This window comes from Phycodurus eques, chromosome 3, assembly GCF_024500275.1.
Source record: "Phycodurus eques isolate BA_2022a chromosome 3, UOR_Pequ_1.1, whole genome shotgun sequence".
In the NCBI taxonomy this organism is placed as follows: Eukaryota; Metazoa; Chordata; class Actinopteri; order Syngnathiformes; family Syngnathidae; genus Phycodurus; species Phycodurus eques.
Window position 1 is genome coordinate 1,960,337 of NC_084527.1, and position 13,147 is coordinate 1,973,483.

General features: G+C 44.7%; 1 protein-coding gene across 1 annotated transcript in view; it reads left to right on the forward strand.

Annotated features, from left to right (window-relative positions):
• The first annotated feature begins 2,222 nt into the window (after positions 1-2,222).
• The window catches only part of hmcn2 (hemicentin 2), a 52,710-nt gene continuing 41,785 nt past the window's right edge, over positions 2,223-13,147 (forward strand). Inside the window, 4 exon segments of the mRNA XM_061671374.1 lie at positions 2,223-2,660; positions 6,208-6,278; positions 6,743-6,901; positions 9,352-9,474. Coding sequence (XP_061527358.1) covers positions 2,414-2,660; positions 6,208-6,278; positions 6,743-6,901; positions 9,352-9,474 — 600 coding nt within the window. The 5' untranslated portion in view covers positions 2,223-2,413.

The following is a 13,147-nucleotide window of genomic DNA, read 5'->3' on the forward strand; positions in this document are numbered from 1 at the left end:
ATGAAACCATACTGTTGCTCGCAAATACTCACTTCTGTCCTGAGTCTAGCCTCCACTACTCTTTCCCATAACTTCATTGTGTGGCTCATCAACTTTATTCCTCTATAGTTACCACAGCTCTGCACATCACCTTTGTTCTTAAAAATGGGCACCAGTACACTTTTCCTCCATTCCTCAGGCATCTTCTCACGCACTAGATTTCTATTGAACAAGCTGGTCAAAAACTCCACAGCCACCTCTCCTAGATGCTTCCATACCTCCACAGGAATGTCATCAGGACCAACTGCCTTTCCATTTTTCATCCTCTTTAATGCCTTTCTAACTTCCCCCTTACTAATCATTGCCACTTCCTGGTCCACCACACTTACCTCTTCTACTCTCCCTTCTCTATCATTTTCCTCATTCATCAACTCCTCGAAGTATTCTTTCCATCTAGCAAGCACACTGCTGGCACCAGTCAACACATTTCCATCTCTATCCTTAATCACCCTAACCTGCTGCACATCCTTCCCATCTCTGTCCCTCTGTCTGGCCAGCCTGTATAGATCCTTTTCTCCTTCTTTAGTGTCCAACCTGGCATACATGTCATCAAATGCCTCTTGTTTTGCCTTTGCCACCTCTACCTTTGCCCTGTGTCGCATCTCAATGTATTCCTTTCGCCTCTCCTCGGTCCTCTCAGTGTCCCACTTCTTCTTAGCTAACCTCTTTCCTTGTATGATTTCCTGTACTGTGAGGTTCCACCACCAAGTCTCCTTCTCTCCTTTCCTGCCAGAAGATACACCAAGTACTCTCCTGCCTGCTTCTCTGATCACCTTGGCTGCAGTGGTCCAGTCTTCTGGAAGCTCCTGCCGTCCACCGAGAGCCTGTATCACCTCTTCCCGAAAAGCTGCACAACACTCGTCCTGTCTCAGCTTCCACCACATGGTTCTCTTCTCTGCCTTTGTCTTCCTAATTTTCCTCCCCACCACCAGAGTCATCTTACACACCACCATCCTATGCTGTCTAGCCACACTCTCCCCTACCACTACCTTACAGTTGGTAACCTCCTTCAGATTACATCGTCTGCACAAGATGTAATCCACCTGTGTGCTTCTACCTCCGCTCTTGTAGGTCACCCTATGTTCGTGCCTCTTCTGGAAAAAAGTGTTCACTACAGCCATTTGCATCCTTGTTGCAAAGTCTACCACCATCTGTCCCTCCAAGTTCCTTTCCTGGATGCCGTATTTACCCATCACTTCTTCATCACCCCTATTACCTTCACCAACATGTCCATTACAATCAGCACCAATTACGACTCTCTCTCTGTCTGGGATGCTAAGAACTACATCATCTAGCTCCTTCCAGAATTTCTCTTTCACCTCTAGGTCACATCCTACCTGTGGGGCATAGCCACTAATCACATTACACATAACACCCTCAATTTCAAATTTCAGCCTCATCACTCGATCTGATACTCTTTTCACCTCCAAGACATTCTTAGCCAACTCTTCTTTTAAAATAACCCCGACTCCATTTCTCTTCCCATCGACACCATGGTAAAATAATTTAAACCCTGCCCCTAAACTTCTAGCCTTACTGCCTTTCCACCTGGTCTCCTGGACACACAATATATCAACCTTTCTCCTCATCATCATGTCAACCAACTCCCGAGATTTTCCTGTCATAGTCCCAACATTCAAAGTCCCCACATTCAGTTCTAGGCTCTGTGTTTTCCTCTTCTCTTTCTGCCGAAGAACCCGCTTTCCACCTCCTCTTCTTCTTTGACTTCGACCCACAGTAGCTGAATTTCCAACGGCGCCCCGCAGGTTGACGGCGCCGGTGGCGGACGTTGTTAACCCGGGCCACGACCGATCCGGTATGGAATTCTTTGGATGAACGCTCATATTTGTTTGGCAAGGTTTTAAGCCGGATGCCCTTCCTGACGCAACCCTCTGCATTTATCCGGGCTTGGGACCGGCCTACAGTTTGCACTGACTTGTGCCACCCATAGGGCTGCATTAACTGTTATCACGTTAACTCCATTAATGAATTCCATGACTCCAGTCCCATGTGGATGATATTGACAATTGGATGAGTCCAAGTGAAGAAAGGAGGCGTGTCAGTCAACAGGAGGGTGAGACGATGTTCGAGGGTCGAGTGACGCGCACTCCCGCGTGCAAGTCGGGTTGTGTGCGCGCAGAAGGTTTGCATACCGATCTCCGCCCCCCCCCGTTTGGCGCGTCAGACCACCAGAGCTCCGAAGCACCCGCTCCACACTTTGCTGCAAACTTGACTTGACTTTACCCATTTTATAGCGCCACCTTTTCGAGTCCCACTCCTGCTCCTGCTCCTTAATACGCATTTTGAAAGGTCGAATCAAGTTCTCCCGCCGGTTCGCCTCACTGCCGCAGACGCACGCATTCGAATCCACGAGATGAAGGGTTTCTTGATAACGTGGCTGGTCCTGGTGCTGTGCAGCGGCGTGCGCAGGCTGCGGGCATCCCCCGCTTTGGAGGAGGCTGACAGCGCCTCGACCCTGGCCTTTGTGTTCGACGTGACCGGCTCCATGTACGACGACCTCAAGCAGGTGATCGACGGCGCCTCGCGGATCCTGCACAAGACCCTCAACCGGAGGACCAGACCCATCAGAAACTTTGTTCTGGTTCCGTTCCATGATCCAGGTAGAGTTTGCGCCACCCGAAACGCTCTGATGGAGAAAATGCACCTTTTTGGGAAGGAATTGTGACTATTTGACTGCATTAATAAACGTTCGGCACGTCTACGTACTGTAAGTGGTGATGCATTTTTTTTCAAAACATGAGACAACAGCATAAAAGGTAAATCGATATACAAATCGAATACAAATACAAACGCTTAAATAGCTGTGTTGGCTTATATTATGTTTAACTAAAAGAGGTAACCAAATATTTGAGACGCCTTTCAGCTGATGGGGTGTATTTTAAAAGTACTGCAACCACATCAAACGTTGTTCTGACGGCCATGAGAAGAATATGCTATGATTAGCATTTCATTAAAAAAAAAATCTAGATGGTTTTTTTGAAAGCAGCTCTTGAATGAAATCTCATTAGAGCCCCGACATGAATAATGCGGTCTTAGTCAAAATGGTCACTTTGACACAGCAGCAAATAAGCAAGGCGAGCTGTTACTCATGCTGTGGCCCCCCCCAAATGATCCTTTTTTTTTTTTTTTTGAGGGGCAAACTGGTAACAGACCTTTGAAGTTGTCAAAGTGAACCAAAAGCGGGACAGGTAAGGCTGCTGGCACCTTCCCTGTATGCGGCCCATATGGGAAAAGCTCATGGAGCTGGAGAATAAGAGTGCTCGAATGGGGGAGGGTGTTTCGGGCCCTGATGAGAAGCACATGCTGTCTGCCTGTGTGTAATTACCCCAATCACCCTCCACAGCCCGCCCCCTCGCCACCATCCTAGCCTCCGGAAAAAACAATGCAGCCAGCCTGGGGGCGGTGGTGCCGGGAGCAGGGAATATCCCCCTGGTTTGCCGTAACATCAAACAGTTTGTCTAATTTTGTTTAATGTGGCCCGCCACCGAGGACCTTGGAAAGGTTCTGGATTGCTGTCAGGCCTCTGACGGGTGCTCACGTGGAGCCGGTGAGACCGGGGAGGCGATGTCATGTCAAGTCCCGCGTCATTCCCCACTCCGAGACGGGCCTCGCAGTCTTGATTTACAAAGGTTTGTGCGTGCAAAAATGAGCGCAAACTCGATTGCTCACGCAAACAGATGTTCTTCAGATGATCTACTAACCGGGCACACCGAGGATCAAGCGAGGCAGGTGCAAACCGCCACTGCTTTGTGTAACGGGGACTGTGGCGAGATAGAGGCGGAGGCAAAAGCGGAGGTGACAAGGGGAGCAGATCTTTTCCACCCGTGATAACATTTTTGAAAGGCCAGAAACAAAATGGCGGGAGCCAGTCGCAAGAAGCCGTCATGTCGTACCGCCTGCCTTTCCAGTGAAACTTACGAAGGAGGCCGTCATTTATCCTTTGGAACCTGCTTATTGTAATTCCATTTGGTACTAATGAATTTAGCTTATAACCTAACTACCTACGTAATTTGAGCCAATTCAACCGCAATTAGTATTCTCAGGCATACGCTAGGAACACTCATGCAATGAAGAGCTGTCCACCGAAAATACATGATGACTGAGACGCACTAAATGAATTAGTCAGATTAGTCAGGGGCCTATCCTCCATTATTTTATTTCCATCTTACCAAGACATTATGGGAAAATGTGTTTGTTGAAGGTCCCATTGTGTTCCATCATGAGTGTTCCCCCAATGCATAAAACAAGGTCTGTAAAGGCATGCATGGTTGAGTTTGAAGCAGTGGTGGGTTGGAAGGCGCTTTATTTACTTCGTTACAATGACTCAAGTCACATTTTGGATAAATTGCTGAAGCATACTTTTTACTTTTACTGGAGTATTTATGTTAAGAAGAAACGGTACTTTTACTCCGTGACAATGACTTACATGCCGTTCGCTACTTTCATTTATCAATAATTGCATGTGCGATCTATTTTTAGACTTTCGTTTTCGACTTCGGCACCGGGCGCCGTTGCTCCAATCCGCCGTGATTACCACAGTGATGTTTGACTCAAGTTCACCAAGCAAACGACACGAGAAAGTCACACGTCCGCTCACAAAGTCTTTTGTTGGGCTTCGGGGGCCAATCAAAGTGAGTTGTGTTTACATTACAGACGACGAAAAACAAGAGCTTTAACATGCAGCGTAGTTTTGTCACTGCCCAAACTTGGAAATTTCAGCCCACTTGTAACTTGAAAAAACACCTTGCGCTAAGTTGCAGATATTTTTGCTGTTGTTTTGGCTGTGCATATGGCAACATTAGCACTATTTTATGGTCACAAGTAACTGTAAAACATGCATCTTGTGCATCTCTCTCTCTCTCTCTCTCTCACACACACACACACACACACAAACACACACACACGCACGCACACACTTTATCAATACGTCTGGTGAGAAAACAAGTTCTTCATTCAGTCATTTTAGAGGATAAAGCAAATAATGTTTCTGTAAGCCCCTATGCATGTGTTGTTGTTGTTTTTCCCCCACTTCAAAATGCAAATGGTGGCAGGTGTGTGTGGACTCCCACTAAACATGAATGTGAATGTGATCTGTTACTTCTGAACACAGCCACGTGCCAGTTCTAAGAGGGAGTTCATCCTTGTGCAACCAGATTTATTTGTATCTATCTTATTGAAACTTTATTTAACCGGGTAAAAGACCAGTTAAAACAGAACGGCTCTTTTGCAACGGTGACCTGGCCAAGAAGGAAGCAAGTTAAACCAAGTCAATCACGTTCAAGTTTATTTCAGTCGTTTATTTTTACCTCCCCCCCTAAAGAAGATACACAAATAAATCAATTCTAGGTCACGTTAATGGTGGAAAGTTTTTTAAAAAAATGATTTATCTTTGCCAATATTTTTTACAACTCAAAAACCTGGCATTTTGAAGAGGGGTGTGTATACCTTTTATATCCACAGAAGCCTTGTTCGTGCCTGGTGAGCCTACAATATTGCGCTGTTTAAGCAGTGTAAATAATATAGTATCAGACCATTTCTTGGAGCTGAATTTGTTATTTTCCAATGGTTTTATTTTGTAAAGATTTGATGATATTATGCCTGTGAATATTGTTATTCATCCGGGTCATTTCATTGTATCGATGGCAACTGGACCGTTGTGTTTGTCTTAGAAGACGTTTCGCCCTTTCAACCGAGCAGGCTTCATCCGTTCATGCCACAAGGATTGCATTTATTATGTTCTAGATTAAGTCATATTGTTCAGCAATATCTGAATTTGCACATTCATATTTTATTGAAGTTATGTTTATTTTATTTGACATTCATTCTCTGATTTAAAAAAACAATTGCGAAGTTACTCACTGAGTACTTTCTTACTCTTACTTTCTACTCAAGTAATTATTTGGAGGGCTATTTTTTACTTGAGTCATATTATTGTCGAATTAACAGTACTCTTACTTGCGTACGATATTTGTCTACTCTAGCCACGTCTGGTTTCAAGTAACACCATGAAGCACCTTTGTGATGGATGACAAGAAATTCTTGTCTTTCCTAAACAGTCATATATTTTGTACTCAACATGTTTCTGAAATGTTGTTCCAGAGTGCGTCTCTGTTGGAAATTATTTGGTCTATCTTTTCATCCTTGTAGATATCGGTCCCGTGTCCATCACCACCGACCCTAAAAAGTTCCAGCAGGATCTTCAAGAGCTGTTTGTTCAGGTGGGAACAGAACACGTGCAGCGATCATTGCGCCATTAATACACCACAATATTATCTCAGGCTTTATGTGAGTGTACAGTATGTGGACGGTGTCGGGATAGGGTCAATATAACGCAGTGAAAACAATAGTCTGATCCCTGAAGATTTGAAGCCAGGTAAAGCAGGAATGTCAATTTCAAGGGAGAATCTTCTGTAATCTGTACTTTGGACGGAAACCCAGATCTGCTATGTTAGCCACCTTTAGCTACTGTTGAAGTAGAATTTTTATACAACGATTCATCTTTTTATATTTGCATTGATGATGTCCTGATTTATTGTTGTATAGAACAGTCTGTCCAGTGGTATTTGATGAAGCACATTAATCTTCTTTTCCCTTCGGCTTGTCCCGTTAGGGGTTGCCACAGCGTTTTTAATCCTTTTCCGTGTAAAGATGAAGCACATTAATGTGGAATTAATTTACGCAGGGTGGGGGTGACTGTCCAGAGATGAGCGTTGGAGCCATTAAGAAAGCCTTAGAGGTTTCTCTTCCTGGATCCTTCATCTATGTCTTCACTGACGCTAGAGCCAAAGACTACCGCCTGAAAAGGGACGTTCTCCAGCTGGTGCAACTCCGTCAGTCTCAGGTAAACATGAACAACCTTACGTGATTAGGAAATGACAAATTATGTATCTCAAAGTTTCTTTCACGCCAGATATGAGTCATTGTATTATAAACATGGCACAAAATATGGATCAAAAAATACGAAATACAACAACAACAAAAAAAAAACGGTCAGAGACTTTAGGGCTTACTCAAGGAACTCGATGTACTGGCACAGAATGATGGGAACAGAGAGTTTGTACTTGAGGCAAGGCAAGTTGATGAGACATGGATCGTATACAGGCCACGACCGAGTAACAAGGAAGAAGTCTAACGCAATGGTCGGGTTGAAGTTATCAGCAACCAGAAACTGAATGACTTCCAAATTGCCCCTTTTACACAGCACGGTACCTACGGGGCTGGACACGGCTCCACCCGCTATTGACGCTCCCTCTTGCATTGGCAAAAGTCAATGGTACCAGTTACTGTTTGTAATACCAACCAGGGTTCTAAGCATGCTGAGACGGGTGCTCGGCCTCACCCTCTAAATCCCGATTCGATCGTCGTATTGACGGTAACGAATGACTTCTGAATCACGTTCGAATCGTTACTCCTTGTACTATTTTCAAATAATAGTCTAGCATATGAAAAATCCAATTCGATTATTTTAATCTATTGAACCGGAAAGAGAGTACGCTGGCGTGTTTTGGCTGCTACGTCTCCCTCCCGAAAAGTTTTTCTTTTTGGTTTAAAACGACTTGCTTTAACCAGGATCCCTCTCCGTACCTTGGCCATAGGTAGGTTAGTTTTGTGCGTGTTGGTGCCGTAAATCTTACCACCTTTTGAGCTAGCCAGCTGGCTACCAATACCTAGCCGGCTCTCGTCATCTTTCACGTACTGTTGGATCAACTTTCTCCCATTCTGGCTCCTTTTTGGCTTTAGTTGTGGCGCTGCCATGAATATCCATGCAGCTCCTCAAAGCTAGGCTAATGGACGCCTCCTTCTGCAGAGATATATTTATTTTTTAAACACACTTTATGGGGAGATCTCGGTGGAGCAACACTGCATACATGCGCAGAAACTATGTACAGTAAGTCCAAATGCCGTTGGCCATAAACAAAGGCTAAAAATCGTGAAATTTTGGGAATTTTTGAATTACGGCAGCTTTTTAGCGCTTGTCAGAATAAAGTACAGTCAGAAGTATGTTATTCTTTGGTTCCTTGTCATTTCAATCTGAAAATTCTGATTCGGCATTCGTTTTTTTGGGCGGACTCGAATGCCAATTGGAAGCACCACCTATAGCTGAGACGAAAATTATGTTCACGACAATTTGGCATCACTGACTCGTTGTAACATTTGAGGATACACCGCTTGATATGCAAATATAAGCACACATGCTAACGTTAGCTTACCCTACTAGTGTTCCTTAGCTCTGGGCCTCGCGACTTTATTTCCACAGCAGGCCATTGTTTTACCGTTTTCAGTCTCTCCTTGATTGCACTTCGGTTCCTTACCATAGCCTTAAGCAGAATAATACAGAAGACCTTTGTTCTCCTCACAAGTTGTTGTTTGTTAGTCTCATCTGGAAAACTGTGAAACACTCATACCACAAAGCGTAATTGGCCTCTGTACTCATGCAACCGCACGGGTTATATTTTGGAGCATTAAAAAAAGTAAATAAATAATCCTTTAAATACCTTACAACGTTAAATCATTTGAATGCCTCCTCCTCTCCAATTGTCTCACTCTTTGACTAGCCATTATGCATATACAGTGGGCACGAAAAGTATTCACACCCCCTTAAGTTTTTCACCCTTTGTTATATTGCAGCCATTTGCTAAAATCATCCATCCATCCATCCATTTTCTGAGCCGCTTATCCTCACTAGGGTCACGGCGGTACTGGAGCCTATCCCAGCTATCTTCGGGCAGGAGGTTGCCAGCCGATCGCAGGGCACATACAAACAAACAACCATTCGCACTCACAGTCACGCCTACGGGCAATTTGGAGTTTCCAATGAATGCATGTTTTTGGGATGTGGGAGGAAACCGGAGTGCCCGGAGAAAAGCCACGCAGGCACGGGGAGAACATGCAAACTCCACACAGGAACCCCGGTCCTCAGAACTGTGAGGATGACGCTCTAACACAGTCGACCACCGCGCCGCTTTCTAAAATCATTTAAGTTAATTTTTTTCCCCTCATTAATGTACACACAGCACCCCATATTGACAGAAATAAATGGAATTGTTGAAATGTTTGCAGATTTATTAAAAAAGAAAAACTGAAATATCAGAGAGCCATAAGTATTCAGACCCTTTGCTGTTGCACTCATATATTTAACTCGGGTGCTGTCCATTTCTTCTAATCATCCTGAAGTTGTAATTCTCAGCATGACAAAAGGCGTCAGTGTCACGTAGGAGGTGCATGTAAAAAAAAAAAAAAAGGTACATGTCTTCAAAAGTAACTCTATTATCGCTTCTATCTTGTTACCAGGTAGTTTTTGTGCTGACTGGGGACTGTGGTGACCGGTCTCAGCCTGGCTACAAGGCCTACGAGGAGATTGCAGCCACATCCTCAGGGCAGATCTTTCACCTGGACAAGCAGCAGGTCAATGAGGTGAGTGCGTGACAAAGAAGCCTTCGATTTCAGTCCTTCTACATATAGAAGGGACGTCTGAGTGGACAGTCAACGTCAGTGTGTCTTGCCAGGGGTTCTCACCTTAGGGGTGTTTAGCCCCTCATCAGATCCTCAAGCATACGGTACATTGGAATTAGTAAATGAAAGCACTCCTTAATAATGGAATCATTTTTGTCAAATGAGCCTGAAACCCCAAAACATATTTTCAGAACATGAAGCGCAACAATCGCAATTGTACTGTGCGGGACACAATTATGCAACTGCAGTATGTGACATTGCACCGGTAGCGGGACGAGTCGCAACGGTGTGTGTATTAACTACTCATAAACTGGCTAGTTCGGAAAACGATTGTAAAATGTTTTGTGCTCAAAATAAAACTGTAGTGCACTTTGTCTGCTTCTTATTCGAAGAAGACATCATTAGAAAATGCATTATAATTACTGCTATCAGTAATAGTTTATTTTTAGGGTTACTTACATAGATTAGATTTAAAGGCATTCGCGCACCCCTAAAATATTTCTAAATTTGGCCATGGCTCTTGTTGTTACATAACTCAATTCATTTATATTAGCTCTTCCCGTTCTGTGACGGCGCGAACGCGAGCGTCTCGACATGTCCCCTGTGATTGACTGGCGACCGCTCCGGGGTGTCACCTGCCTTTCGTCTGAAGTCAGCTGGCTATCGGCTCCGGCACCCCTCGGCCATGAACAAGACAAGTGGTTGAGAAAATGGATGGATGGAGAGATCTTTGACCTCGGATACCTCAACCATCTTGTCTCAGAGTTTGCCCTGACACTAAAACTATTACAGTTGAAAGAACATGGAGCGTACATTGTGTCCATTTTGACCTTTGACCATCTTGGTCAGATATATGTTTGAACCTTCAACCTCAAAGACAGTCCTTTTCAGAATGCTGTCTTTCATTTGGTTTAGCTATCAAATAAAATTTCCTCAGAGAAAATAGGAGGAATCGTTTCACGCCCAGCGACCCTAACCAGGATAAGCGCTGTTGAAAGTGGATGGATGGATGGATGATTGTCATATAGGAGCAAAAAGACGTTAAAGCTTCAGGTACCGTCTCACCCAGTTTTTGTTTGGGTTCCTGACTTGGTTGTGGACTGTACCATACTATAGTTTTAGTTTAAATCATGAGTTGATTGGCCACAGAATCTTTCAAGTTGCATTCGGTCGACTTTCGATACAGGACAGTCGTTCTGGAAACTGGCCTGCAGACGGTGAGAAAACGAGAAAACATTACACTTAGATGCTGATAGAGTAAGGCCAAATCCATTGTGTGGCAGGGATTATAATTTCAATCGCAAGAAAATCCCTCCTGATCCAACCTAATAAAACGATTGCAAGGGATGATGTTTCACATGCTGGCAGTATCAGACGATTGCCAAAGACAGCCGTGCTCGCTTCCCAGGCGGACGTAAAAGAAGTCCGTCTTCCCTCGACAGGAAACGCCGGTATCCTGCCTTTCAGCACAGCACAGGGCTGGACCGTGCGGAACCCGAGCCAACAGCTCTGTCTTGTGGTTTTCGACTGAACCCGTGAACTCAAACGTGTGTGTTAGGGTGGGTGCGGTATATGTCGGTGAGGTCGAGGGGAGTTCTGTTTTCCGTCAAGTTATGCATGCATGCAAGCAAACATACAGGCCTGTGTGGCACAACTTCATTCTCACTCAGTAGCCCTGTCAGAAGAGGAGTGCCTGTATGTCAGTTTGATTTGCATTGATTTCGTACATATTTATAGTTGTAGTGGTACACTCGCCTGACTTTTGTACAGGCAGCGTGGGTTCAGTTCCCACTCAGTGACGCTGTGAATGTGAGTGCGGACGCTTGTCCGTGTCTATTCGTGCCCTGCGACTGACCAGCGACCAGTTCCGGGTGTAGTCCGCCTTTCGCCCGAAGTCATCTGGGATAGGCTCCAGCGCCCCGCGCCCCTAACCAGGATAAGCGCTGTTGAAAATGGATGGATGGATATATTTGTAGTGTAGGGAATAGGAGACTAAATTCGCAACTCAACCCCAGGTGGCTTTTGCTGGAACTAGCATCTTGACGTGTTTTAATTCGATAGAAACGCGCACACTTGAGATTTCGAAACTTGCTTGATCACAGGTCTCGGGCAGCATGGTTTTGGCAAATCAATGCAAATTGTAACTAATTGCTTCTAACTAGAGTTATGTTGTCAGGTCCTGAAAATACCCTTTCCAGCATTTTGTGTCCAAATCAAATATTCTTCACAGGGTCTTTGTCTGTGGTATCCGTGGAAGAGCAAACAAGCTTATATTACGCTCTAATCCCAGGATATGATCTGTCATGGTCTTTCTCCATCCAACAGCTGCCCGATGGGGCTCATCCTGGTTCTGCACACAGCAGCTCATTGTCAGCTTTGCATTTTGCATTCTTTACGGTCCCGGAATTTGACTGGTCATCAATAATATCTTGCAGTGCTACATAACTCATTAAGATACTGTCCAGCTCGGATCATAATGTGGGATACTTCAAAATGATGCAATCATTAATCATTGGTAGCCTTGAGCATTGGTCAGAAATGAAGATGGTTGTTTTATGCAGATTATAGATTATCAAAGTATGATGGGGCCAGCGGTTTGTTTTTTTGTGTTCTACGCATGCACTCAACTTGTGTGTTTAAGATGTCGTTCATAAAATCGGCCTCGTTGTTTTCTCATTAGGTTGATGCAGAGGGATTCAAGCATCTGTAATGGTTACTTGCAATAAAATTAAACCAAGGTTCCATTTATCCATTAAGTCATATTTGGGAGTGTGCAAAACAAAGGCCGCCTCACTGGAAAAACAGGTGGCCTCACATAAAATGTCTCAGCAGGTGTTTTGCAGCTCAATGAGTAGTCTCGGAGTCCATCTGGGACTGATTGGCTCTAATGATCTTGATTTGAAGTGGGACAGCTTCTTGCAAATGCTGGTGAGAGCAGTCGGTAGACCTTTGCAAATACAAAACGGACCCTTGCCCGAACAACGTAGTCAAGCTGTCGTATTCGAACACCTGCATCATCAATTGTACTACTGGCAGCTCAGAATTTCTAAAGTGCGGGTCAGTCAATGTGGAATACGATGGAGTCTCAACCTCTGCTCAGTTAATTCAGTCCATCCGTCGTGCTTCTATGAATCGCAAAGGGAGTCTTTGCGAGAGCCCTGTAACCTTGTTCAACTGAGAAATCTCGGATGATGTTTCACAGGACTTTTGACGCTCTGCATTCCCAAAAGCTGAAATGGGGCCGAGCTACGCAGCTCAGCATGCTTCAGATGAGCAGTGTTGCGTGGACAGCAGTACTTCCCCCACTTGTTTTTATCTGTGATGTGAGGGCAGACTAATGCGTACTCTTCCGTGCTCTTTCGTGGAGGCAATAGACACCTTTGTGGGCCAGATGTAGGTCACCTCTTAGCAGTTTCCTGCTCTGCAGGTGATGACTGCACATATGGCAGACATTACAGCTGTTTCCAGTTGTAAAACGTCAAAGAGGAACCAGCTGCTGTCAGCACTAGGTAGACCTCATAGACAAACTTGCATAGGTCTGATGATTATGTTATCAAAGGTTTCCTTGTTTTGGAGTTTCCATAAATGTCTAAAAATGTGTTGCATTTGGCTCCTTCATCCAAGGGCCCACTGC